General features: G+C 38.7%; 7 protein-coding genes across 7 annotated transcripts in view; 2 read left to right on the top strand and 5 right to left on the bottom strand.

Annotated features, from left to right (window-relative positions):
• Nucleotides 1-27770, bottom strand: part of LOC101310880 — a 1534871-nt gene that overhangs the window by 1405041 nt on the left and 102060 nt on the right. The window lies entirely within an intron of this gene.
• On the bottom strand, nucleotides 388-2490 carry LOC101301947 (uncharacterized protein At2g34460, chloroplastic-like). Its single transcript, XM_004293518.1, has 5 exons — nucleotides 2295-2490; nucleotides 1982-2212; nucleotides 1764-1883; nucleotides 809-1081; nucleotides 388-717 (listed from the first exon to the last, which is right to left on the bottom strand). The coding sequence occupies exons 2-5, from the start codon at nucleotides 2210-2212 to the stop codon at nucleotides 553-555; spliced, it is 789 nt and encodes a 262-aa protein (XP_004293566.1). The 5' UTR covers nucleotides 2295-2490; the 3' UTR covers nucleotides 388-552.
• On the bottom strand, nucleotides 3069-7655 carry LOC101306501 (DNA replication licensing factor MCM3 homolog). Its single transcript, XM_004293452.1, has 17 exons — nucleotides 7567-7655; nucleotides 7404-7499; nucleotides 7090-7298; nucleotides 6750-6880; nucleotides 6435-6673; nucleotides 6113-6349; nucleotides 5761-5915; nucleotides 5466-5674; nucleotides 5208-5370; nucleotides 4929-5131; nucleotides 4667-4726; nucleotides 4491-4580; nucleotides 4161-4336; nucleotides 3925-3993; nucleotides 3673-3814; nucleotides 3390-3481; nucleotides 3069-3149 (listed from the first exon to the last, which is right to left on the bottom strand). The coding sequence occupies exons 1-16, from the start codon at nucleotides 7653-7655 to the stop codon at nucleotides 3422-3424; spliced, it is 2328 nt and encodes a 775-aa protein (XP_004293500.1). The 3' UTR covers nucleotides 3069-3149; nucleotides 3390-3421.
• LOC101313775 (3-oxoacyl-[acyl-carrier-protein] synthase I, chloroplastic-like) lies at nucleotides 8502-11228 on the bottom strand. The gene is made up of 7 exons (XM_004293477.1): nucleotides 10598-11228; nucleotides 10027-10458; nucleotides 9704-9877; nucleotides 9502-9615; nucleotides 9284-9385; nucleotides 9045-9111; nucleotides 8502-8960 (listed from the first exon to the last, which is right to left on the bottom strand). The coding sequence occupies exons 1-7, from the start codon at nucleotides 11048-11050 to the stop codon at nucleotides 8893-8895; spliced, it is 1410 nt and encodes a 469-aa protein (XP_004293525.1). The 5' UTR covers nucleotides 11051-11228; the 3' UTR covers nucleotides 8502-8892.
• On the top strand, nucleotides 12375-15140 carry LOC101311546 (high mobility group B protein 14-like). Its single transcript, XM_004293549.1, has 6 exons — nucleotides 12375-12562; nucleotides 12937-13119; nucleotides 13811-13868; nucleotides 13972-14016; nucleotides 14655-14735; nucleotides 14822-15140. The coding sequence occupies exons 1-6, from the start codon at nucleotides 12486-12488 to the stop codon at nucleotides 14870-14872; spliced, it is 495 nt and encodes a 164-aa protein (XP_004293597.1). The 5' UTR covers nucleotides 12375-12485; the 3' UTR covers nucleotides 14873-15140.
• On the bottom strand, nucleotides 15132-17112 carry LOC101297039 (uncharacterized protein ycf23-like). The gene is made up of 9 exons (XM_004293502.1): nucleotides 16877-17112; nucleotides 16712-16777; nucleotides 16423-16497; nucleotides 16275-16337; nucleotides 16092-16151; nucleotides 15927-16016; nucleotides 15723-15830; nucleotides 15521-15643; nucleotides 15132-15419 (listed from the first exon to the last, which is right to left on the bottom strand). The coding sequence occupies exons 1-9, from the start codon at nucleotides 17066-17068 to the stop codon at nucleotides 15282-15284; spliced, it is 915 nt and encodes a 304-aa protein (XP_004293550.1). The 5' UTR covers nucleotides 17069-17112; the 3' UTR covers nucleotides 15132-15281.
• LOC101304253 lies at nucleotides 18080-20708 on the top strand. Its single transcript, XM_004293526.1, has 2 exons — nucleotides 18080-18381; nucleotides 19128-20708. Exons 1-2 carry the CDS (start codon nucleotides 18348-18350, stop codon nucleotides 20438-20440), a joined length of 1347 nt encoding a protein of 448 aa, XP_004293574.1. The 5' UTR covers nucleotides 18080-18347; the 3' UTR covers nucleotides 20441-20708.

Raw genomic sequence — 27770 nt, 5'->3', positions numbered from 1 at the left:
GAGAGAGAGAGAGAGCTTTAGGGTTTTGTGTGTCAAAATTTATTCTCACATAAAATTATTTAATAAAAGAGAATACGTAAAAAGAGTTGTGAAATAGTAAATATATTATAATTATATTAAATAACAGATTATTATTAGTTTTAGATATTAAAGGTATTTTAGACAGTTTGAGATGTGTATTTAGTATAATATTGAAATAAAAAACTAGATGGGTAGTATATTAAGTAAGGGGTGTGTATTAAAAGATTAGAGGTGTGTATTTAAAATTACTCTTCTTTCTATTCTCTAAGGGCAAATCAGTCAATACAGGTAAAATGGCACAGACGTAAAAAAAATAAAAAATAAAAATAAAAATAAAAAAACAGAAGGGTGACGACAATGTTCACTGAACAGTAACCGACCCCATCCGCTTAATATATAGAGATGAAAAGAGGTATAGTATTGATGTACAAGGAACATTAGAAAACACAGATATGCCATCAAAAAGGCTACTAAAAATGGGCATACGTACTAATCTGCCAACATAAGTTTCCATCATTATCAAACTAGACATCACCGTTGCTTAATCGAACCAAATAGATCCTCGTATGTACGCTTGGGGGCATCAGCACTGGAAACTATCTCGACTACCTTGTAAGATGCTTCAGGAGTGACTAATGCCTCAATAGCTACTTCAGCAACCAGATCTCTGGAGATGGTGCCTCCTGATAGAGTGTCCTGCCAAGATAAGAAGTACATTGCAGTGATTAATTTATATAGCAAGGTTACATGCAAAATCGGAAAAACTGGTACAAATCCAGTGTGTTACCTCTGGCTCCATCACAAGATTTCCTGATGGAGGTTCATTTCTCAACCCACCAGGCCTTATTATTGTGTAATTTATACCAGACTTCCTGATATAATTCTCTGCCTGAAGCTTCGCAATTAAGGTGAGTCCAAAGATATTAAGAAAGATGTAAGCTGGATTGAGAATCTGCCCCATTGCTGCTCCATTTACCAAAATGGAACTGACCAGAATAAACCTCATCACACCTACTTTACGGCATGCATCAACAAGGTTAACTGTCCCAAAATTATCAACCTGTACCAAAGATGACCTTTCTTAGACAGCAAATCATTAACTATCAATAGCACACCGATGAAACATAGAAAAAACAGAGTTGCAATTCTAGTACTATCAAATGAGAGTAGGATCATGGAACAGTTTGGCATTAAATTTGCATCTTAAGCGAAGACAAAGTAAAAATTTATTTCCCACTCTAAAGTTCTTTTCATTGCTAGCCAGGGGCTGAAAGTTCAGATTTCTTTTCACACAAAGTTTCAGCATCAGTCAATTTCTAAGATATATGCAAACACATGTATCGAATAGATGTCATAATTTTAATAAAAAAACAAAAAGGCTCCTACATTGTATGCCAAAAACTTTTCAGCTATTATGAACTCAGCCTGAAGGAGAACCACAAACTTTTAAAGTCTCTACATCCATACTTTTCATGAACAAAACCATTGTCTGATTGCACACTATGACCCTACTTTATACCAAGTGAGAAGGTATCATCATTAAAAGGGTGTTCATTTAGCTTCATTGATCATCATACACAACACATCATGAAAATCCACTTTATCCCAATATTAAGATTGAACTTAAACAAACAGCCCTTTTGCCTAATCATACTAGAATCATTCAAAACCAAATATGCAGCACACAAAGCAAAATGCCACATAATAGGTTATAATTGCATACGTAAAGAGTCAAATGTTACCTTCCATGGAGCAAACACATCCCATCCATAGCTAAACCCCGTCGCACAAATCACAGCTTCCGAATCACTACTAATTGCCTCTGCAAGCTTTGCAGAACCCTCTGTCACATCTGCTTTAACCTACAAAACACAATCCACCATCAACCATCCCACCCAAAACCCAATTTCAATCCTCACCCTCAATTCAATCCCTGCACTAAAATGTCAAACAAACTCACAATTTGGAGAGCAGGGTTACTGCTGGGAAGACTAGTTTTGGCTTTCTCCAAGTCCCGAACTCCGGCTTTCACAGCATAACCCCTTGCCAGTAACTGCTCAACAATCCTTTTACCAGTGCTCCCAGTAGCACCAGCCACAAATATCTTCTTCAAACCCCTCAAACTTGCTTCAGTTGTGCTCTCAGAAACTTCCTCAGTGATCTCATTCCCAGTGGTTACACTCCCTTCCATCTAAAGTAAACATGCAAACTGTTAGTTTCACTACAAAACTGAGAGTAAGAGTCCAAGGTTAATAGAGACCAATATGGTGTACCTTGGAGGAGTTGAGGCTGGGGGACAATGATCTGGTGGTGCTGGTGGAGAAGAGTGAAAGGACGGAAAAGGGCTTGGTTGTGGCGTGAGCGGTGTAGTGGTGGCGGAGGGAGGGAGTGTTGGGGAGACGGAGAGGAGGTTTGGTCGGGATCGGAGCAAAGAGAGGAGAAGGGTTTCTGAGAATGAGAGGCAGCGGAGCTGCCATTTGCTTTATCTCAAACTCTTCTACTTATTTCTTGTCCTCCAAGTCCAACCATGACGTCTTTGTCTTTCTTTCTTTTCTTATTATATTTTTCTTTTAATTTGGTTGATTTTAATTACCAAAAAGAAAAATACTGTCTTTTCTTGCCCTCCAAGTCCTTTCTCCAAACTCCACTTGCCAAATTGAGTAATTTAATATGTGATATTAGAATAAAATTATTTTACAAAACAATCAAGACTAGGTTATGTAAACACATAATTCGGAACTATTTAATGTAGTGACATTAGTCTCACGTTTGTGAATTCATCGACTTTCAACGGTATGATCTGATATGAGCCACTAGCATGATCAAGCCATTATAAAGAACGAGACAAATAAGTTTCATGGCCACAGTTATACTTGGGGGATCTTTAACTTGGCAGTGGCAAAAAGTGAAAAAGGTCGGCAATTCTAATAACATATGGACGACTACACTGCTTAAAAAGTCGAATCAAAGCTTACATGGAGTTGCAATATGAGAAGGAAATAACTTATCGTCTTTTCTAACCAGCCATGAGAATGTTATTACTTCATAAGTGATACAAGAGAGGCCAAAACCTAAAGTTGATATTTCTCTCCAATGTTGCCATCCCTGTTTGCTGATTTCTCCTTCCCCTGAAATTCATTACTTGTATGTTACTCACCAATACGGTATCTTATTTACCAAAAGAAGCTAGAAAAGCATGTAAATTTTCACGAGTCCATAAAATTTTGAAGACCAGTAAAGAATGTAATATCTGTTTGAAGCGGCAAGGATAGCAAATTCATCTGGAGTAACTCGGAAATAAAAAGATTCTGACAGATCTCGGCAATCGCAGGATATAGCATGGGAAGTTAACATAACTACGAACATACCTTGCCTTACATGTTGCAGGTGAGCCTACAACTCATGAGATCATAACAACCGTTCCATCAGCTATCATCACTCTGTTATCCTCTTGAAGTTTCTGAAAGTCATGCACTTTTATGTTATTACACATCAACTAAAGTAAACAACCAAGTCATGTTTAGCAAACTTGACATGAGAACCATTGTTCACAATACTGGCTCACATGATGGTTTAGAATAAATAATAGGGGGCAGATTTTAACACTTAACAAAATTTCTTCAAATGAGTACTTTTCAACAATGACTTTACCTCTAATAGGACTATTATCTCCGCCCTTGAGTAAGGGGAATCTGCTCTTTCATTGACAGCCATCTCAATCTCCTCAACAGATATGCTATCCAAGCGCTTTTCTCGCATATGCCCACCAAATAGAGAATTAAATGCTTCTTTTCTGCAGGCAGAGAAAGAATGGCAGAAATTATAATTGGCATTAGAACCAGTCTAAGAAATGGAAACAACAAATTATAAAAAATATGAGCAACTTTGCGCTACTAGACACACCTATCAGAAGAAATATTAGCAGCAGTCTGTGTGGGAGGGTCATCTATTTCCATCGGATCAATTGTTGCACTACAAGGAGAAAACCAAGAGAAAAGGTCAGCTGAATTTTGTGAATGTTACAGCACTACTAATGCTATAAGGGAAAAATTATAGAAGGATTCAAAGTTATTTTCGTGCTCATAGAGATACTTTAATTAAAGATTACCCAGAGCAATTTCTACGAAGTATATGCTTACCCATCTCTGTTAGTGGTTCTATTGCGAGACCCATCATTTTCACCCGAATGATGAGCATCTCTGCCGTTCCTCTCCATTTCTTGTTCATGCTCCCTTTCCTCCATGTCAGTCAACTCCTTGTGATATATTGCGAAGTTTAAAACTTGAAGGGCAGCATCAACATCAGATTTTGTAACCTATGATGACAGATTTACAAGCTACCTTAAGTTTGATGAAAAATAGGAGCTACAGAAGCTGATGAAAAAACTATAACCCTCATTTCCTGGATGAATGAAAAAGCATTAAAATCAAGTCTCAGAAATCTTATTAAATCATCCAAGCTGATGGTACCTTTCTGCTCAACTTCAATTTCGCATGAGCAGTTGAGAGACGAATAATTGTTTCTAAGGTTCTGGCAGTTATCGGAAGTGTTCCTCCAGTCTGAATACAAACATGACAACACTTGATCACAATAAAGAACCACGGCATTAACCACATATAAGATGGATAATGAAAACAATTCTGACCTTTGCATTTGAACTGGCATCTCTGAGTTCTGCATATGCTGTCGCAATTTGTTCAGATGCCTGTTGTAAAAAAATGGCATTAGTTGTCAGACAGCTTCATAATGCAAAGATTGGTCTCTAATTTTATAAGTTTTTAAAAAGACTTCACAATATCAGTATTTGTTCATTTATCAGATTAGAAAAGTAGGATCAGACAGAAAACCAGATCACGAGACAATTGTAAGAAAAAGAATGATATATCTTAGAAATAAAGAATCAGGACCTCATCAGTCAGATCAGGCTGAATCCTATGCTTGGCATAATGAATGTACTTCTTTAGAAACTTGATTGTAAGAGTATCACGCTTCTGACCCCTAGATGTTTTCTTTCCATGAAGCATTCGGTTATACTTGACAAATACAGTGGTGTCGTTATCCATTTCATCTTCTCCTCCATATCCTGAGTTCGCATCAAGCATTGCTTCACCTACATTTATAAGTTAAACTTAGTTTCTACTCCTTAAAGATCATAATACTTGAGAAAGATATTACTGCTTTAATACCTCCAGATGCAGAACGATACCGATGCATACGCAGTACATGCTCTGAGACTTGACGGTCAATATCAGGATCCATTTGATCCAATACAATAAAAAGCAAATCAAAACGAGAAAGCAAAGAGTCTGGAAGTCCGATATTCTTTGTTGGTGTCAATGAACGATCATACTGAAAAAAAATTCCGCAATCAGCACTATAGATAAATAAATATTGAAAGTAACTGTATACTTAATAACAGTTGATGACCATTAGCTGTCACTTACAGAACCATATATGGGATTTGCGGCAGCCACCACACTGCACCGGGCATTGAGAGATGCATGGATTCCAGCTTTGGCAATAGTGACAGTCTGCTGTTCCATAACTTCATGTATGGCAACACGATCTTGATCATTCATTTTGTCAAATTCATCAATACAGACAACACCGCGATCAGCAAGAACCATGGCACCAGCTTCTAGCCTTCTCTCTCCTGAAAGCAGATAGATTAGTATCTTCAAGATAAAAGTATCATATAGTGCTCATGTATAACTGGAAAAGAAGAATATGCATCATTACCTGTCTCTTGATCTGATGTAACAGCAGCTGTCAAACCAACACCCGAAGAACCCCGGCCAGTAGTTGATATTGCCAACGGAGCAATATTCATAATAGCTCTTAAAAGTTGAGACTTGGCAACAGAAGGATCACCAACCATCATCATGTTAATGTCACTACAAGAAACAAGACGACTTAATCAGATTTAAGTTTATGCTAGAGCACTCGGGCATAGCCTTACAGTGATATCCACAACAGAAGAAGAAAGAAATGAGGATCAGATGGGGAAAGCACAATTGGGATTAGCTTGCTTTCAGAGCAATATAGTTCAGTAGCATATACATCGAACACATAAATTTGAAGCATAACTTACCCACGTAAGTGGGTGCCATTCTTTAAGTTCTTTTCTACTCCCCCAAGCATTAATAGTATCACTGCTTTCTTTATCCATGAATGTCCATAAATCGAAGGTGCGAGTGAATTGCCGAGCAGGTCAAATGCATCATCTCTCTCTGCTATCTTTTTTATATTTGTCAGGTCTTCAGCATTGTACTGTGGCGATTGGGCCTCTTTGTTGAGCTGAGTGACATTGTTAGCTATGAGAACCGTCCTACAAAAAAAGGCCACCAAGTCAAGCTTATAAATGAAACATCATTGTATAATACAAACTAGCTAATAATTTAACCAGTATCTACCTGAATACTCCATTCACGCTTCCCTTGCTTTTACCAGGAAGAGCCTTGTAAATCCCTACAACAGCCACACGGTCTCCTGGTTTGCACTTATCTACCAGGTCATCCTCAACTATGACATCCACTGTTCGAGGAAGCTGACCAGGAGCAGAGTTCTCAGGCACTTCTTGCATCGACAAAGTCTGATGATCTTTGTATTTGCACAATCCATACTCAGTTACCAATAAATTGCCATTGTCATCCTGTGAGAGCAACTTTTCGTTAATCCTTCCACCTGATGATAGAACAAAGATAATTAAAGAAAAGACTAGAGATTACCCTGGTGGGATAAACTGTTCCTGTCGGCAAACCCATGTTGGATGTAATGTCTCGATACTCACGAGTCATAAAATTTCCGGTTGTAGGGCAAAAATGTACACTCTTAACAACTTTCGGCCTCACAAGAGAACCTGCAAATGCATTAGCTAGCATGTTAAACCCACTCAAGCTACGATCCTAACTTCAATTTATCAAGTTGGATGATTTTCTAGTTCTAATTAAAACCATTTCATCCCAATTTCTCGCAGAAACACCTTACATTTCACAACAAAGTTTCGCAATTCAATCAATCAACAGTAAAAATAAACACAGAGTATAAATTAGGGGAAGAAATCAGTACATTTGGTGACAATGCCGCGAACCGAAACCATGGAACCAATGTACTCAGAGAGCAGATCTCTCGGCGTGATGCCGCGCGATACAAAGGGGCCATTAAACCCTACGTGAAGCTGTTCCCCGGACTTCAAGTACTTCGGATCGATCTTGCTCGCCACTTCCGTCGCCGCATCGTTGAACGCTTGCATATAATCACTCGGATTTCTCAGAATCCTGACCAAAGTTTCCCAAAATTCGAAAATCAAATTAGGATTTGCGAGAAAACCTAGAAAAAATTGAGGATATTGAGCTGGATTAGTGGAGAAAAAGTGAACCGACCTGTTGCCGAGGTCGCTGTAGGAGTGGAGATCGGAGATGTTGACTATGAGGCGGCGGTCCTTGCGGTTGAGGACGGCCTTGATGTCGTCCATGTACGTCTGCGAAATTCACACCGGATCAAATTGGTTAGAGAGAGAAAGAGAGAGGAGAGAGAGAGATATATAGAGAGAGAGAGAGGCGACGTACTCCGTCTTCCAAGAAGGTAGTGAGCTCACGGCGGTGAGCCGCCCTGACTTCTTCGCTGATGTCCATTTTCTTTGCGGAGCGGCGGCAGCGGCAGCGGCGGCGGCGGTGAAGGTGGGATTGAAATTTGAGAAGATAGAGATGAAGAAGAACCTAATCGAATCCCTTTTTCGGGACTAGGGTATTGAATTTGGCGGGAAAATGGGGGAGATTGGCCTTCCTTTTGGCGCCCATTTTAGATGCGTCTCCCACGAGCCGTCACTCATCGCTTCTCTTTTTTGTTACAAACGGGCCCAACTAGATTGGGCTGGGCTGGCGCAGCCAGATTTTGATTGTACTTTTTCCTTTTTTGGTTGATTGGAAGATTAAGATATGAAACGATTCAATACCCAGATTCGAATCCCGCCGATGTTAATTGGAGTTAAATTCTAATTTATTTTTGATGGTCTGGGGGGAGAAACGTTCTGACATAATCCCTCGGCGCGGATTAATCTCTGGATCCAGAAAGCCTTTAAGGATACTATCGTTGATACTCTTAAATAATAATAATAATAATAATAATTCAATCAGCAGTTTTGAGGCGTTCCGGTATCAGTGAGTGTTCCTCCGGTGGTGAAGATATTCAAGATTGGGAACTAGTAAACGAGGATGATTGTTGCTGACAAAAGAGAATGAAAAAAGGGCATCAGAGTTGGTACCAGATTTCTTGTTAGCTAAGTCTAGCTGTTTAATATGTCTTCCTATGTTATTGAATTTTTCTTCTGCTACTGAGTTATAGTTGTTTCATGAGTACTATACATATAATAGAACTCTCTTTTGAGCACACTCCCCAGACACCCCGAAAGCCAGCATCAATGGCTTCCTCTGCTACCTGTAGAAACCCAATTTGCACTCCGGCTCTAACTTCTTTGCGAGCACAACCAAATTAGAATCCAATTATTAGAGTGGTCGTGATTAAATCGAAATTGTGAGTTGCATAGTAGTGCAGAGGAGGCATCCCGCAAGGAACTCTGCATCTCAGAGTTTGTAAAAGCATGGCAATAAACATCGCTCAGCAAAAATATTGGTTCAAACAATAAAATCAGAAAAGGCTTTCCATTTAATACAACAATTCAGACATATAAGGACCCGCTAATGACACATAGAACCTGGTATCTAACTGACTACTGTCCTTGAAATAGAGTAACCCTTGATTATTTCGCTACAACTGGCACCAATAATAAGAATGAAAGCAGCCTCAGATACAGTTAAGATCTCCTCTAAGCAAGACTGATGTAGTACAAAACTTGCAGACAAGCTTGGCTGATCAAGGCTTGAACGCAGAAAACGCAACCACAGAGTTGTGTCCTCCAAATCCGAACGAATTTGATATGGCTGAAAAATGGATAAACCACATAATGAGTATATTTGCAACGGAAACATAAAAGCAAAGGGAGTTTAAAGGTTTAGGATTCATACCAACATTCACTTCGTGCTGCTGCTTTACATTTGCAACAGTGTCAAACTCAACTGAAGGTTCTGGATTCTGTTTGAGAATGAACAAGCCACATATCAGAAACCATTCCAGTAATGGTGAGCAAACAAAAAGCCTAGGAAAAGGATACTGAAAAAAGTAATGCTATGCTTTGTTAATTGCTTTTTAAAACCCCCCTTAAACAAAAACCACCAAAATGGAGAAAATGAGAGTATTGGCATACAAATTGGTTTATAGAAGGATGGAGCCATCCTGTTTGTATGGCTTTCACTGTAGCAATAGCTTCCAAACCCCCAGAGGCACCGAGGCAGTGACCGATCATAGACTGAAAATAGTATAGACAAGAAACATCATCAGGAATGGTACATCATATTAAATGATAGAGAGACAGAGCAACATTTTTTTTTTTTCAACAAGGAGAGGCAGAGCAAGATAGATTACCTTAGTAGCATTGATTTTAATCTCTTTAGTGTTCTTGAACACTTTCTTTATAGCATTAACCTCAGCTAGATCACCCGCAAGGGTGGAAGTTGCATGTGCATTGATGTAGTTGACCTGATGCAGTGAGGGAATAGTTCAATCAATGATGCCAAGCGACAAGCGCTACAAATCAGAATTAAGACAGGTTTAAGGAAGAAGGCACCTCTTCAGGCGATACACCAGAATCTTCAAGGCTTCTCTCTATGCATGTGGATACACCAAGTCCATCAGCTCTTGGATCAGTCATATGATATGCATCACAGTTAATAGCACCTCCCAAGTACTCGGCAATAATAGGTGCACCTCGTTTCATCGCATGTTCCAAGCTCTCCATTACCTATCAACATGATCAACCACTTCAGATATAATGATTAAAATCAGCATCCAAAAATATCAACTGCGAAAGGGTTCAACTTCTACATCATGTAATAAAGGACTGCATCATATTCTCATTTGGATTCAAAGCCATAACCAAAGCAGACTCACCAATATTCCAGCACCTTCACCCATAACAAAGCCATCCCTATCTTTGTCCCACGGCCTAGAAGCAGTTTTCGGATCATCATTTCTCTGAGACAACGCCCTGCATGCAACAAACCCCCCAAGCCCAATGGGAATCAAGGCCGCCTCAGTCCCACCAGCAATCATCAAATCAGCCTCGCCCCGACGAATGTGATTCGCGGCAGCATAGAAACAGTAATTTGAAGTAGCACAAGCAGTCGAGATTGAGTAATTCGGCCCCATAAAACCCAGATCAATCCCAAGCAAAGCGGATCCCATGTTTGTAATAGCATAAGGAATGAAAAACGGGGTAATCTTCCTGTGACCCTTATCTATCAGTGCATGAACACCGTCAGAAAACACAGTAAGACCACCCATCCCTGATCCAACTAGCACACCGGCCCTCGACTTATCAAGCTGCAATCGAAGTTCAGAGTCTTTCATTACTCAATCAAAATCAATAAACACAAATTTAAGCAATGCATGTTCAGAATCGGCAACAAATTAACGATCAGATCCGTATTTTCTAATAACAAAGTTACAAAATGAGAGTGACCTTGGGGCGGTTATCGGCGCCGAGATCAGCATCTTCGAGAGCTTTCTTGCCGGCGACAATGGCGTAGCGGAGGCAATCGTCGAGGCGGCGATCGTTCTTGCCGTCAATGTAGCCCTCGGAGGTGAAGCCGCGGATCTGGCCGCCGAAGCGGGTGGGGAACTTGGACGCATCGAACCGGTCGATGGGACCGACGCCGCTCTCGCCGGCGAGGAGCTTGTCGTAGTAGGCGTTAACGTCGTTGCCGAAGACGGAGACGCAGCCGAGGCCGGTGATGACCACGCGCTTCTTGGGGTCCTTCTCGCGCGTGGGGGCCGAGACAGTTGTGGCGGATGAGGCGGAGATGAAGGAGACGCGTCTAGGGGCGGGTCTGGGAGTGAGGTTGGGGAAGTGGGTCCGTTTGCGGAGCGGGTCGAGCGGGGCGGGTCGGAGCGTGGAGGATTGAATGGCTTGCATGGTGGTGGTGGTGGTGGAGAGTGAGAGTAGTGAAGAGTGGTGGCGACGCCAACGAGGTGAGAGTTTGAATCGGAGAGAAGAGAGAGAGAGAATGGAGGTTTGGGATTGGTTTTTGTAGGAGGAGAGACACCTCGTTGTTTTCAGCTGCGCTGCTATATCCACGCCACGTCACTCTGCAGCAGTTCCCACTGGAACAGAGATGCAGCTCTCTCTGAATCTCTCCTTTCCTTTTTTTTTTTTTCTTATAAATTCCCTATTTCTTTTGCTATTTAATTTTTTAATAAAAAATTTATTTATTAAGACAAAAACTCCAAATGTATCGATTTACGAAGTTTTTCCGTTCAGAATGATAGTTAGGATGATATGTAGTAATAAGTATCGAAAGTATATTACGCATTTTAAACATAAATATTAATAATATGTAATCGATGTGTAGTTTTCTATACGTTGATTTCTATATTATACAATTGTTCGAATATTTGACTTTATATTATGTGTGTTTTTATATATATTGTTGTTTTTAAGTTTTGGTTTAAGGTATGGATTATTTTTGTGAGATATGTGTTTTGAAGTACTTGGCATGTAGTGACCTATATGGTGACACAATTGTTAGTATTGTATGTGGCCTTCAAAACCCACTTAGTTATGGTTTTTATATTTTTAAAAGACATACAAGTTTACAAAATTGTTATGAGAGCACACACCTTTCGTACACTCCTATCTTTCATGAAAATACTCTTGAATATAGGAAGCTACAAAATGTAACCACATCGAATATTTTTAATAATATACTAATATAGTTGTTAACTTATTAAAAATCAGCTAGATTTGGTCATCAGCATTTGACTCAACTTATATGGGTTATATTTGTTCAAACAATATTTTACTATAGACTATGAAATATAAATGAATAAGATGATCGCAATTAAATGCATAATTTTTAGTTCGTTCAACTTTAGTATGTGAATGTAAAACATGTGACTTCAATATTGTCGGTCACAATTTAGTAGGTGAACATTAGACAATACTATGTCTTTTATTTTCATATATTAATGAATGGGAAAGCAATTTACAATCGTTACGACAATCAATAATTATTGAATCTCAGTGTATATCGATTATGGGTTTCCATAGCTATTATGTATCCTATGTAAGTGTGAGATTGTGAGTTTAACGTAAGTAGGAGGTTGTGAGTTTGACTTACGAAAAAATTAATTGTAACATTTGAGTTATTTATCTAATAAAAAAAAACTTTTTGGACAAAAAAAAAAAGGTACAACCAAAAATGATAAAGGTGGATAACGAACGACCCATCGTTTTGTTTGTTACTGAAAACGTCAAAACACAGACCGTAGCACCGAGCGCAATGTCCGTTCACTTCTGAGCCACTTCAGAGTCCGTTCAGAGCCGCACAGCAACCAACAGCAACTGCATCATGGTAAAGAAAACCAAAGACTCTCAGGAACCTCTGTCTTCTTCCTCCACCAAGACCCCAGAAGAAGCTTCCACTCGGTAACTTTCCTCCCCTGTTGTTTTTGTCTTCACAGTTTTATGCTCTGTTTCCGAACACCCAATACATGAAAAACTAAGCACAAAGTGGAAACTCAAACTCTGGTTTATGTTGCTTTGTGTTGTTTTTGAGTTCCGAAATATTGGGAACACAGTTTGCTTAGCCAAGTAGTTGGGTAAGGCTCAATTGGTATTAATAGGGTTTATCTTCTTGAACAAATTGGGTGGTGGGGTTTAGTTTTGTAGTGGGAAATTGGAGATCAATAGTTGAATGTTGAGGGTCTGAAATTGTTGAATAAGAAATTGGGTTTTTTTAGAGTGTATTTTGCTCTTGATTGTGTTTAAAGCGATATAATAAAAACTCTGAAATTGTTTAGGAGAATGGTGTTGAGGGTCAGACAAAGCGAGCCGACAAAGAGGTTAGCAAGCTTAGTCATAGATGAGGAGAAGGAAAAGAGGGTCGTTTCAGTAAAAAGATCGAAAACCAAGCAGAAGAAGAAAGGTGCAAAAGTTGATCCCAAGATGCCCAAGAAACCACCAACTGCATTCTTCTATTTCTTGTATGTTACATCTTTCTTTCATTTATATGTTTCTGAGTGTAGTTGCAGGACATGTTTTACTTTGACTTTAGTTATCATTCTTCGGTCTGATTCTGGTTCTGGTCTTTAGACGTTCATGAGTTTTCCGACTTGGAGCTTTTTAGTGTTTATAATAGAAAGTGGAAGTTTTGGTAGGATACTAAACACTAATACACTATGGTAAGCACTTGCACTCACATCAGATTTATGATTAGTGTATTTTCAAGGAAATTAACATTTTACAAGAAAGTCGTTTTAGGTGTTCAGAATAACAAGACTCTTCGTATGTAAGATCATTATATAGCTACTTAATTTTATGCATGTAAGAGCTTACAGAAAGGTCAATTATATTATTTGTATTCAAGGGATAATAATTCACATGCAAGTTTGCAAGTCTTCAAAAGGACATAAGAATTCCTGAATGTTCGAAAATATACCAAAACGAGTCTACTTAACTATATGAGGACCAAAATTACTTGACAATGGACTACTAATAGGGGGTGCTTTACAAGCTTTAATGTTGTTTGTAGTGATACAGTTATGATACTATGGTTCGTACAGATTGGGTTCATGCATAAATACCAGCCACTGAAGGTTTTTAGTGTTCTGAAACTCTTAACCATCTCAGTACGAGCAACTTTCTCATAGACTTGATTTTCTTTTTGTGGATAAGGGAGGACTTCCGCAAGGAATTTCAAGAGCAAAATCCAGATATTAAGACTATGCGCGTGGTTAGTCCAGATAGAGTTCATGTGATGATTTGTTAAATTGCCACTTCTTGTTGTAATTCCATTACTTCTCCTTTATGTGAACTAACAATGCTTTAATATTCAGGTTGGAAAGGCGTGTGGAGAGAAGTGGAAGACAATGTCATATGAGGTTTGTGATCTGACTTTAGTTCACCTAGGTGCATAGTGGTTGTATTGACATTATAATTTGTATTGTTATTATGAAGGGGGAAAAGGAACTAGTTATGATAGATTTTAGTTTGAGTTTGAGTTTGTTTGCAAAAATTGTGAACTTGTGATACTGCATCATCCTTGTTACATAGAACTGTGAATGGCTTGTGCATGTTTATAGTTGTATGTAACTTGTGTAATATCACAGAGGTATAACATGAGAGGAACTCAATTGATTCTATGAATGATATTATCGAGCTTGATCAGGAATTTGCTAACTATCCATCTACTTTGCCATTATCTAAATTTAATGCCTATTACTATGTGCTTTAGCTTAATATAAGTTTTATAACTCAAATCTATCTACGTTGAAGTGATGCACATTAGGTTAGCTTCATAAGATTGAAGTGATATTGGCTGAAGCATGTGATTGTTCGTTTCCTAATCACTTATTCTAGTTGTAACCAATTAGATTATCTTGCGTTTATATTCATCTATAGCCATGAAGCATCAAGGTCTTATAAATTTTGACTGTTTACTAGCTTCCGACATGCTAATTTAGGCCAATAGTTGCTTACAGCATTTTCCTCATTCATTCTTGTTTTCTCCTTATTTTAGGAGAAGGTTAAATACTATGATATAGCCATGGCGAAACGAGCTGAGTTTGACGAGGCCATGTCAGAATATATCAAGAGAAAGGTAAGCTTGCTTTGCGTTATGTTTGTGGTAAATTACCTGAATCTTATCTCAGAAGTAATGCTGGTGATTGTCAACTGCATTTGCAGGAAAGTGGCGAGGGTGACGAAACTGAGGATGATGAAGATTATGATATCTGACAAACATGTATCAATAGGGTGAAAGTAGACCATTTGTATACTAATCCTCTGTTCTTTAAACAAATGTCCATGCCTGTATTATTTTTGTCTATATCTGTCCAGAATTGGATTTCAGTGGCGAGACTGCAGATTTTCACGGTTGGTGTACTTTTAAAAAGTTGAAGATGACTCTACCAACTGGATTTTAGTAGCGAGAAATGTAGATGAATCTTTGATTAGTACTGTCTAACCTGTCTTTTAGCTTTTATCGGTTTCTTTTGATAAAACCACTGCAAGTTCCCTCTTGATTAATAAACACGTTAATGGTTATGCAATAATGTATATAACACTGTCAGGCTCTTATTCAGATAAAAGCCTGGAGGTCGTCATGAATTTATTTTCTCCTCTAATATAGTACTATTCGATTGAATTACAGTTTCAAAGTTTTCTCTTCACTGCTAGCGCGCCTACTGGTACCAGTTGATGCTCCTAATGAATCAGAGATGCTCCTGACTTCTGCAATCATGGCTACCACATCATTGAGCTTGTTAACTGCAGAACCCACGCCCTGTATTCAACAATGAAGCAAAGAAACACTGTATGTTAATCCATTAAACTTTGGGTATCCTCAGATGTACAGAAATGGAAACAGTTTCATGGTTTACTCACCACACCAGCGGCTCCTGCTGTTATGGCCATTGGTGCTGTAACTGCACTCAGTCCAGATGAACACATGACAGGAATGTTGACAGCTCGTGAAATCGAGTATGCTGCTGCTAATGTTGGTGAGGCCTGAATTACCAAATACCACCATCAGATTTGATTCTGGAAACAATGTCTTATAGCAGAATGGAGTCTAGGTTGATATTACCTTCTCAATCAAACCAAGAACACCGGATTGGGAGGGGTTGGAACATTTTCCTCCTTCAGTCTGGATGATGTCTACACCTTCTTGCTCTAGCATCTCTGCAAGCTTGACCTGCCATTCAACTAACTTGGTTAGACCAAACAAGGGGGTGACAAAAAGCAAGGATCACGGGATCAAATATAAGCTGTCAGCAATGCTGCTTGTGACCTGATCTGGGAGGCTTAGTGTATGAGGTACAGTGACTGATAAGGCCACGGATGGAAGAAGTCTCTTGGTCTCCTTTGTCAAATTCAATATCTGTAAAACACAATAGGTAAATTCTTGCTGACAAGTATTTTAACAGGGAATCCTTTTAAAAATGAGATGCACTACCTGCTCTGGAGTGAAAATCACACCCATCTCATAAAACGAGTCATAGTTTCCAATCTCAACCTGCACAAGCCATCAACTTTCATAAGTTTACACAAAATGAGAAAGAGCATTACTGACATACTGTCAAATTATGCAGCATTTTCTTGAAGCATAGTAAAGAAGATATAAGTTTGTGATTCGGACCATCAACGCTCCTGCTTCAACAGCAGCTGGAAATGCCACTGGATCTACAGATGAAACACAAACCTGCAAAATTGAGGCATCCTCAGTCAATGAATATCGAGTGATAATAGAAACCAGGGCTAAAACCCAAGCAAACAGTGATACATACCGGAAGAGAAGTTAGACTAATAGCAAGCTTCACCAACTCAGGGTCACAAGCTATATCCACATGAGTTGCTCCTCCCTACATGAATTGACACATGACATTATAACAAACAAACAAAATCAAAGTGACATTTAGCTATGGAATCAATGAAACTTGACACTACAAAGCATAAAGAAGAAGATAAGAAGCCTAGTAGTCTCACATATTTCGTCACTTGGTTTAACAACAAAGTTACTTTAGCCAAACTGTCCATTAGTTCATCTCATCTGTAAATGGAGCATGTCAAACAAACCTGTTCTGCAGCAGTAATGACTGATGCAACATTTTCTTTGTCAAAATTCTGCAAACCTGAAATAATCTGCAAAACACAAATTTACATTACATTAATTATGAATATGAGGATTAGTTTCATTTTCTCAGCAACAAAACTAGCAAAACATGATAGGTTTTGGTTTACCTTGAGAGCTCGGCGTTCATGAAAATCTTTCAAGACTGCTTCTTTAGTAGTTGACAGAACTGCTTTGGTGGTAAAAGAAGCTCTTCTTTTCAGAGACAAGCATGGTTTTGAGGACAGAGAATGACCCAGAAGAGGGTTTGTGATAGGTTTCAGAAGGGAGTGAGAGGTTGATGAAGTTGGAATGGCCTGCATCTTCACTCCAGCTTAAGGTTTAGAGGTTTTAGAAGTTGGGAAGCAAATAGATAAGAGAGCCTGGAAGCTAGCTATAATACCGTATTACAAGAAGATATTTCTGCTGCCACCTCATCTGACATACACACTACATACTATGATTGAATGAATAATGTTAGGAAGATAAATTCTGTGATATCACTATTAGCAAATTACCAATGTGTGTAGAGCTGTTTCTGAGGACTCAAAGATGTGCAAGTTTTTACTCGTAAAACTGTGAAGTGTTTAGTACATGACGTCAGAAGGGGTTTGTCTCTTCTTAAGCTTGGATGTAACGAAACTAATGATGTATCAAGGCTCCTGGAACATGGTTAGCTTTGGTTACCGTTGAGCCATATTGGTTCAAGTTGTTATAATAGTTAGTATCCTAATATGGTTTGAGCAGACATTATTCTCTAAAGAAAAATTACCACTGTTTAACGAAATTATGTTTCCGTAATTCTGTTATGTGTTTTGTCCTAATATACGTAGGATTGATTAATCCGTTTTCTTATTAGAATATATTACAATATTGATAACGCTCTTCTAGATCATTTGAGAGACTCTATGTAATGCCTATAAATAAACTTTTTTATCAATGAATGAGTGTAGACCGTTATTCTCGTTATATTTTCTCTTACAACAACCACAACCATATTTTTTAGGTTTATCTAAAAAAGTAATAATTATCTTTGACAAAACAGAGTTATTATTCATTTTGCAGTTCGAACGAATTTAAGAATTGCTATAGACTCAGAACTATATCCACTGACTCTGACTCCTCAACAGACTCGGAACTATATCTGTGATATTCCGCACCGGACTTTGAAGTTTATTTTTGAGTTAGATTTATCTTGTTCAATTGTTATTATTTTTTTACCTTTTGGTAATTGAGGTATATATATTTCAGCATTCTTTTTATTTACTTTTACTTTTACCTATGTTATTATTGTGAAGAGATAAGGATGGTGCTTTGGTGTTGGCGGTGGGGGACGGAAGAAAAGAAAAGAGAAGAAAAGAGAAAGGAGAAAGGGAAAAGAGGGAGAGAGAGGGAAAGGAAGGAAGGAAAAGATGGAGAAGAGAAAGAAAAAGAAAACTAGAAAAGGGAAGAAAGAAAGAAAGAGAAGTGAGATGTGGGAGAGCGCACAACGGGGAACAGGGAGTAAGACGCAAGAAGAAAACGAAAAGAGAAACGGAAGAGGAAGAAGTGAATTTGGATTCTTTGTTGGCTGGGTTTAGTTTCAGAAGGAGAGATCTCAGTATGGAATGGGTGAGCGGGTTTAATCTTCTGAGAGGTGAGCGGCTGTTCTATCTTGCATGTTTTGATTATGATTTTCCTTGTTTCAGTTCTTTCTTGAGATGATTGTGTGTACCGCTGTGAGTGACTTTTATATCTCAAATCGTGTACCTTGATATTAAGTTTCCTTGTTTCTAGCTCGGGATGAAATAGCCAATACATAGCTAAAAGGTTTGCAGTGGCATCAAGTGATTGATAAGCTTGCAGCGGCAACTTAGTTCTTTTAAGTGATTTTAATTGATCGTTGTGTTGATCTTATTTCAAAAGAGTGAGTATGAGTTGTTATTTGTGCTTTATTTTATCGGTCAGTTGTTATTTGATCGTTTCTATTTTTATTCGGTATTTTCTTAAGTCACTCACTGAGCGTTAGTTTGCTCATCCCTCTTTGTGTTTTCTGTTTGCAGGTCTGTTAGTTTCTTTTTCAGAAGTGTTCGGGCTGTATGTAGCTCAGAGTAGGATTTTCTTTTTGGTTGACTTGTTTAAAAGAAAGGGTTTTCTCTTGTAAAACTGATTTGGGTTTTATTTATAAATTACTTCTGATGTGCGCATTTTCTCTACCTTTATATTTGCTGCGAATTTACTTGCTCATATTTTTTTGTATTTGTAATTTCATTTTCGCTGTTGTTCATATTTTTTTGTATTTGGGACCGGGTGGTTTCAATATACACCGACTTGGACTCCTCAACTGACTCGGAACTATATCGATACCTCTTCTAATCTGAAACTGCGTTTATTTCTTATCAGAAAAACCAGTACGAGACGAAAGACGATTCCTCTCAACAATGGAGGAGGTCGTTTCCAAGTTTGCTGGGAAGATCACGCTCTCTGAAGCTGAGCAGGAGGAAGTGATCCACGTCAAAACCCACGATTTTGAGGCCTTCAAGACCAAGTTAGACCTATCTCTGGTAGGAAAGGTCCTCACTACCAAACCCTTCAGCAGAATCGATCTCAAAACCAAGATGGTCATGGCTTGGAATCCCACAGAAGACATGAAGATTCGAGAAATAGACGACAATCTATTCCTATTTGTATTCGGAAACATGGAAGACAAGCAGAGAGTGCTTGACAATGGCCCTTGGCATTTTGACAATGCCTTGTTGGTTCTGGACTACACAGATGGGACTGTGAGCCCATCTGAAATGAAGCTGAACCATGCAGATTTATGGGTCCAAGTCCACAACTTGCCATTGTTGGGTATGAATGTGGTCCTTGGGAGAAGGATAGCCAACTATTTGGGAAAATGCCTAGAGGTTGAGGAAGAGGGTGATGGAGAATGTTGGGGCAAATATATGAGGTTGAGAGTGAGGTTGGATGTCATGCAGCCGTTGCGGCGCGGCATGAAGATTTGTCTTGAAGGGTGTGAGCCAATATGGGTGGATTTCAAGTATGAAGGGATACCGGAGTTTTGTTACCATTGTGGGATTTGGGGGCACAATGAGAGTGAATGTGAAGTTGTGATTGGGAAGGAAAGGGGGGTTTTGTTTGTGACATTTTCTCGGATGTGGGAGTATGTATCTCCTTGGGTTGGATTGTGGTCCAAGGAAGAGGAAGCAATTGATTTTGGGAGTGGAAATGAGGAATTGAAGGAACGTAATTCGAAGCTTAGCCATACAGAAGGACTGAAGAGAAAGGGTGATCAGGAAGACTTGACAAAGGGTGAAGATATGGAGAGGCAAGAGGTGATTGATGAATCAAAGGAATGCAGTCCGAAGCTTAGCAATACAGAAGGACAGGAGAGCAATGGTGATCAGGAAGACCTAAGCAACTTAACCAAGGGTGAAGATATGGAGAAGCCAGAGGTGACTGAGGAATTGAAAGAATGTAGTCTGAAGTGCAGCCATACAGAAGGACTGGGGAGCAATGGTGATCAGCAAGACTTACATAGGGTTGGATTTAAATTTGGTTCCATAGGGCTACATGAAGTTTGTGCAGATTCTTCGACAAAGAGTGGATTTCAATTTGTTCCTGCAAAGCCAGAGCCCTTGAAAGAGACGAGAGTCTTAGGAAAGGTGATCAGGCGAAATAGAAAGTATGTCAGGAAAGTAAGTAAAAACTGAATGGAGAGCAGCCTAGCTATATATGCGGTATGATCTATGCCTTGTTACTTAAGATAGATCGACTTTGAGTTTGATGTACTTTATTTTGGGGTCTCAAGACTTTGAATTTTGCAAATAAATGGATTAGGCAGTTCAAATGAAGTGTCCCAGCAGAAAATGGTTTGGTTTCTGTGCATAGTTCTCTCGGAATTTATGTTCTCAATTCTTTGAACGTACACCTGGGCATATTTTCATGATTCTATGGAATGTTTATGTACTTGTATATATAGGACTGCTTAAGAATACTAAATGTCACACTCGGTGATCGGCCAAGAACAAATAACCTACCAAAATCAAACTATGACAAGCGAAATAGTAATTCCAAAATCCAAGTAATTGAACGACTCAGATAGTAATAATATACATGGCATGTACAATCTCAAATTAATGTTCTAAGAATCCTGCATTGCTGTGTTAGAAATTTCAGTATTAGTTCTTCCGTAGAGGAATAATTCAATGCTGTCGATTTCTGTGGACTGCTGAATAGATTCATCTGCGTTACTTATGTTCCCTTTTGATAACTATCATCACTTCTGATTAAAATAGTATATAGCAATGGCTGATGAAAAAAAGAGAAAAGATATGCCACACTTACAGGAAGGAATGCTGTTCTTTGGGACAATGATGTAGGGTCTTCTCAAATACTAAACCTAGGTAATGGCATTCTGTTATACTCCATTGAGACTTGAGAGCGCAAAGCAGCAGCCTGCTTGCCTATGAAACCTGATTCCGGCGGATGTGCTCCATGAAACCTGGCCTTATTCCGAACAAAAAAGGGGGAGGCATTGGTCAGATATGGGGTCCTGATTGCACTGAGGATTTTCTTAACAAGTTTCAGCTCAAGGTAATAGAGTATCACAGTAGGAATTGAAAAACTAAAACTCCCAGTAACATCAGGGTTTGAAATTTAGGAACAGAATTCAGAAGAGATTGAATCTGACTGCCAGATTTTGGGTTTGAAATTTGTAGCCGCGTGGAATAATCAATAGCAAACTAAGTAATATGAGTTAGGGGAACAATCCAAATGCCTCTAGGAGATATCTGTTTCTGGCAGCAAATCCTCAAAAATGGAACTAAGCGTGAACATTTTGTACAAGTGCCTAATGTCTTATTCCTTAGTTGAAAGCATCAATCTCAAATATGCATGAAGAACCATAATTTGCACAGCTCAAAGAGAAAACCAGAGGCAAATTGCAGAACTGGTAAGTCAGAATTCATGAAAGAAGTCAACTATTCATTAACTTTGTACATAAACACATTGAAGCAAATTAGCAAAATTACACAGCCAATGTGGCAAATTAGCTTCATCTCTTCCCCCATCCCCACATATCCTTCAAATCCAAGATTAAAGACTTGATGAAATCCTTCCAAGGGAATCACCCATTAGCCGAAAACTTGCACCGGAAACTCAACAGAAGAGAATCACAGAGAGAGACACCATGATCATATCTTGAAACTCAAAGATACATACAGAAGAGACTCAAAAGCTGCAACCGCAACAAAGGTAGAAGAAGGCGATGCTGAGGGCCAACACTATCGCCTCAAAAACCGAAACGATCTTGAACACAACGTCGTCGTAGAAAGATAGCTGCAAATTCACGGGCCTGAACTTGAAGGCAGACCCCAAGTACTTCCACCTAACACTCCACGACTCCTTCCTCATCGACCTCGTAAACAACAACCACCTCTTCTTCCCCAAAATCTTCATAGCTCGCCCTGGACTTCTTTTGCTTTGAGGGTCTGGTTTTGGTTTGGTTTGATGAGGATGGAATGGGAAGGTTTATATGGACGGGGTTGAGAAGATTCGGTTTTCTTAGGAGGCAAGGAGTTGGGGGAATATATGTAAATTTGGCGGCGGGGAAAGGGCGTTTTGGGTAGTTTGGGGTTTGAAGAGGTGTGAGGTCCGTGAGGAGAGAACAACTGCTCCGCGTTTTTGGATGGAGTGGAGGTGCAGTTGAAACCTGAAACGTGGGGAAGAAGAGTCGTGGGTGCGTCTTAGACTCTAGAACAAAGAAACGGACTCCATGCAAAATAACTAAGCTTGTTCCAACAACTCACACTACTTCAGTTTTTTGTGTATTTTGTTTTGCTTTGTTTCTTGTTTTTTTGCTTTTGTTTCTGGTTTTACACAAAAAAGAGGACTACACTACAACAAATAAATAAGTGACTGAGATTGGAGTGTATGGACAATGCTCCATCCGTTACAATTTATAGTATATATTACGGTTGATGTCACAAATAATACAACATGATAATACATTAATTTTATCGTCGATACAATTGAGACATAATAAAGTTGACATGTTACCCAAATTTGTTAGGATGATTTTTGGTTTGCTTCACTAATACTATGTAAAAGATGATAGAAAATCAATCACTGAAGAAATAATTAAGGGCTATTAAAACACAGTGGGTATCACATAAGTAATTATTGTATATTTTCGTTATTTGATAATATAAATAACGAGAAATTTTGAAAATATTACAAATTAGTTTATTTCAATATCTCATTGTCTAACCCAGTATCATTTAGTCTAGTAGCATAGTCTCTCCTCTAGTACCAAATTTTTTACTTCCAGTTTTGGATTTATAGGTTAACACGTTCAATATATCATTTATTTTTTCCAACGTACAAGAAAGTGCGATTTGGAAGACAAACTAATGCTAGATGAATGAAGAATTGAAATAAAATTGGCATGAATCGAAACTTGGTGCTGCTACCTCCATGTCAATTCTGTGAACGAATTAAAACTAGGAAAAGAAAGAAAAAAAAAAAATAGAAAAGCAGATAGAATATGGCACGCGTACTCTATAGTCTCAAAATGAGTTAAATGACAATTTTGATGACACATATGCATCAAAGTAATGATCAATAGTTTATTGAGTTCATGAAACCAGTCTTCTACTGATTGGGTTCGAATCAATATATTTTTCCATTATTCTCTGGGATCCATCTTTTATCGAAAGTGAAAAGGCAAAGGGAATTTGCAGCCATGGCATTTGATATGTGGAAACAGATCGAATGATCGATGAGCATGGTTTACCTAGAAAACTGATGATGATGTTGTTTGGATACCCTAATAATAATACAAAGAAAGCTACGAGTCTGTAACTTGCAGAAGAAGGCAGCTGGAAATATCATGTTCTTGTGCGCGTTTACATATATGTCAAGGTCATGCATGACATAGACATAGAATGACAGAAGAAGCATGCATACTCCAAAAGAGAGGTCCGTCCGTGCATACAACTGTGTATGAGTTGGTCGCCAACCATCTCCAGAAGAAAGGTCAAGTATATTCCATGCCTGCCAACATTGCCTACAAAGCCAAGTCTTGTACATCTAGCTACTCAACTCTCTACTTTTCTAAGCCAGGACTCGCGCCTTTGCTTTGTTCTTCCAGTGCATCAGTACTGACGGAAAGAGATGAGATATAATTCATTGGTCGATTATTGGTGTTCACATAGTACACTCATACAAATCATACTGTACAATGCAATCAACTCTTTTCACATGCAATAGTCTACAAAATTTTGCTCACGGTTATCATACGCCTAATGCAATTGGCTAATAACAGGCATGATTGACCCTAAGGTTCATATGATCATCATCTGCTAAAAGCCCAAAACCCCAGTCGAAGGTAAGGTAAACAAAACTCCAATAATTTGCTTGTTTAATGAAAAAAAAATTATCACATACACCGATCACTCATTCATAATAATTTATATGTTAAACTAAAAAAATTGAGCAACTATTTAGTATCTAAACGTGTTATATTTTAATTTTCAAGCCAGCTTCGTGCTAACAAGCTTTAGAAGGTGCGACTGTGCCTCGTTGACAGTGACGGTGGGAGAGCAGGTGTCTTTGGAGGTTGAGTTGGCGATCTAGTCGAAGGTTGGGTCGGCGCTGGAGGCTGACTTGGTGGTGCTGGTTGCAGATACTAAAACTGTGGCGACACTTGGGAATAGGAATGCAACTGTGGCGGTGCTAATGGTTGGGCCTGGTTCTGGGCTTTGACCTTGGGTCTGAGATTAATCCTTAGATTTTGGGTCTTTGAGCCTATGTACTATGCTAATTACTTATTGTACTCACTTGAATACGTACGAGAATATGTCTAATGAGTGGTTCTGTCTTATGTACTGGTGTGAGAGTCCCTCACAACTTCTTGTCTATCTCGAAATGATAGCAGAAAAGTATATAATAGCTGCTTAAACTTGAGTTTTAATATACAAAATTTATTGATTTACCTTAAAAAAATGTAATATGTACTGAACAGAACCCCAGATGATAAAAGTGGAGTGACTTGAGTGAGAGTTATAACTCCCCCAAATAACACCAAGCAAACTATCTTTGCTACTTGAAGAATAATAACAATGCATTAGAAGTAGCTGCTTAACACAGTTATTTCTCTGAATTTCTGTTGAATTATAAATAACAAAACAACTTAACATGCCTGAATGAATACATATTCAGATACTCTGGCAATTGACTTCGTTGTCCAAAAGATGAAGTTAGTCTTCATCTAGGTCATTCCATTGACTTCCAGAAGCTAATACTGCTACCAGATAAAAGGGATAATAGGTGATGTGAGGGAAAGTGGGTCTTGTGCTGGGAAAGAAGAACGGAGTGAAAAGAACCAAGAGCGTATAGAGAAAAATTGTTCCGATGACCAACACCACAATAGCAAGCCAAGGAAGATTGCTTAGTACCACATAAACGCCAGCCATAAATGCTAAAGACAGCATGGCTAGTGCAATTCCCAACACTGGCATTACCAAACGAAGAGCTGTGAATACCATAATCAGATCACCAGATTGTGCCCAAATGAGTGTCACTGCAACAAAGACGGAGCTATACATGGCTATGGTGTTGGCGATCACAAAGACTTGGAACATAGATTTCGTAAGCAAAGTTGCTCTGCCTTCATGAGGGTCAGAAATTTTATAACCTCCTGGCATTGTGAAGCCAGCAGCAAATGTTACTGTCGCAACAAGTGTGGTCATGACCAGTAGAGTGTTAACCCTGTGTGTATAACTCTTCTTGTCTTGTAACTGTAAATTTTCTATATTCGGTCTACAAGATCTAATGATTTCAGCAGCAACTTCTTCATTTTCAGATGCATTTTGTCCATCTGTTGCAACATTTTCTGCCAGACTCTGAGTAGTCCGTAGGAGAACATGCAAATGTTTAGCTCTCTTTGCACCGGCAGATTTCAGTGCTACCCAAGTTAGCCTCTGGTGGAAAGAAAAATGTATAATATAAGATGCACAGATAAGTGTTGCTGGCATCAAATCACGAAACACAATTATGCATTATAAGTCATAAATGAAACCCAACAGAAAAAACTTACCCCACGAACTGAACCAATTACTTCTTTGGTGCTCTCTGCAATATCAAGAGCTGTCATGCCATCGTTGTTGGAAAGATTCAAGTTGGTCCCTTTATCCCATGTCAAATATTTCACAACTCTTGCATGTTTGTGAATTGTCGCCAAATGTAAAGGAGTATTTCCATGATTATCTCTATGATTAATCAACATATGAAATCTATCACGATTTCTAAGAAAATATCTAACAAGATTATGTTTTCCATATTCTGCTGCAACATGAAGCAAATTTTGTCCAGCTAAATTTATCGATTTTTCCTTTGAAGCTGGAAAATGTTGAAGCAGCACTCTAACAATGTCAACATGACCTTTTCTTGATGCAGAATAGATGGGAAGTCTGTCCTTATCATCAGGTTGATTACAATAATGATACTCTGAAGAACATTTGCGTAAGAAAAAGCAAACTCCTTCAAAATAACCTATCGATGCTGCATAATGAAGTGGAGTTCTCCCTTCGTCATCTCGTAGGTTGATGGTATATCCAATTCTTGTTATTTCCCCTAGCATTTCTAGCATTGGAGAAATATCAACTATAAATAAGAATACGATATTAAAAGGTAGAAATGATTTTTTTTTTTTTTGATGCTAAAGACTAAATTACAGAGAAGCACCTCTGGAGCAAACTCTTCCAAAGAGGTCATTTACTTACAGAAATGAAATTTGTTTCTAAGACCACAGCTAGCTAGAACATAAATAACATGCAATTCTTGAGTTTTAAAGGCTATTAAGTAAAATATTAATTATCTAAGTTCTTGAAATACCTTTATTGCGGCGAAGAACTGCGACATGCAATGGTGACTTGCCTATGCTACTGCTGTTATTCTGATCTGCAGCGCTGTTGATCATCAGCTTAACAGTCAAAAGAAACCCGGCCTCAGTAGCAAGATAGAGGGGCGATTTTTGTTCGTTGTTAGCAATGAATGAAAGGGAAGGATCGGTGTTAACCAAATGGTTTGCCACACCTTTGTGACCATTAATCAATGCCTCATGTAAGGCGGTGTTTCCCTCTTCATTTTTCTTCCCCAACAACGACATACGATTTTCAATATCGCCATCACTTGTAATTGAACTTTGAGTTGTTTCCGGTATTGAACGGAGAAGCGATTTCACCATACCAAGTCTCCCACATTTTGCTGCAATATGAAGTCCAGTGTCACCTTGGATATTTTTCTTAAACAAAAGGGGTCGGTGAAGGTTGACGATCTCAACTGCCAGAATTTCATGGCCATAGCTCACCGCTATGTGAAGAAATGTGTTCTCGAGGGGACTCAGTTGGGAAATGTGCTGGATGCGAGAACTTTCATCATTTATTGCTGTCATAGTTGCCAAAAATTGATCTTTCCTGCCCAAACTTGCAAGCTTGTACAACTGCTGGTACGAATCAGTTATTTGCTCATACTGTTGGAAGTCTCGCAGGAGTAGTTTTTGTGATGGTTCTGTCACCATCCAAGCTATTCTATCCAGCAACCATACTGTTACTTGTTCAGGATCAACACGGAGCGCCAAGGTATCAAAAACACTTCTCGTCGACAAATCGATCAACTCTTTGAGCAGAGAAAAAATCAGTTCTGCTGCCATTTGTCTTCCCAATAAACTGGAAGGGAGCTACCTGATCGATAGTTCAACAGAAGGAAATAAATAGATAGCTTTAAAGCTAGAGGCGTCTAATCTCTGTACTGCTGTACAGGGAGTGGGAAATATTTGAAGTTGCATAAGGGGGGTGTATTGTATTTAGATTCATACAGACTTATTTTAATTAACTGACTTTTAAAAAAAGTCTACAGACTCTTTGAAAAGTTTATAGAATTTCACTGATTTCTTAAAACCATCGATTTTTAATCACAGACTTTAACTGATTTCTGAAATCTACAGATTTCATATGAATAACTTATGTAGATTTCTCAATA

This window comes from Fragaria vesca, linkage group LG3 (genome assembly GCF_000184155.1).
Source record: "Fragaria vesca subsp. vesca linkage group LG3, FraVesHawaii_1.0, whole genome shotgun sequence".
NCBI lineage: Eukaryota > Viridiplantae > Streptophyta > Magnoliopsida > Rosales > Rosaceae > Fragaria > Fragaria vesca.
Note: the sequence above shows the minus strand (reverse complement) of the source record. Positions and strands in the feature narration are given on the sequence as shown.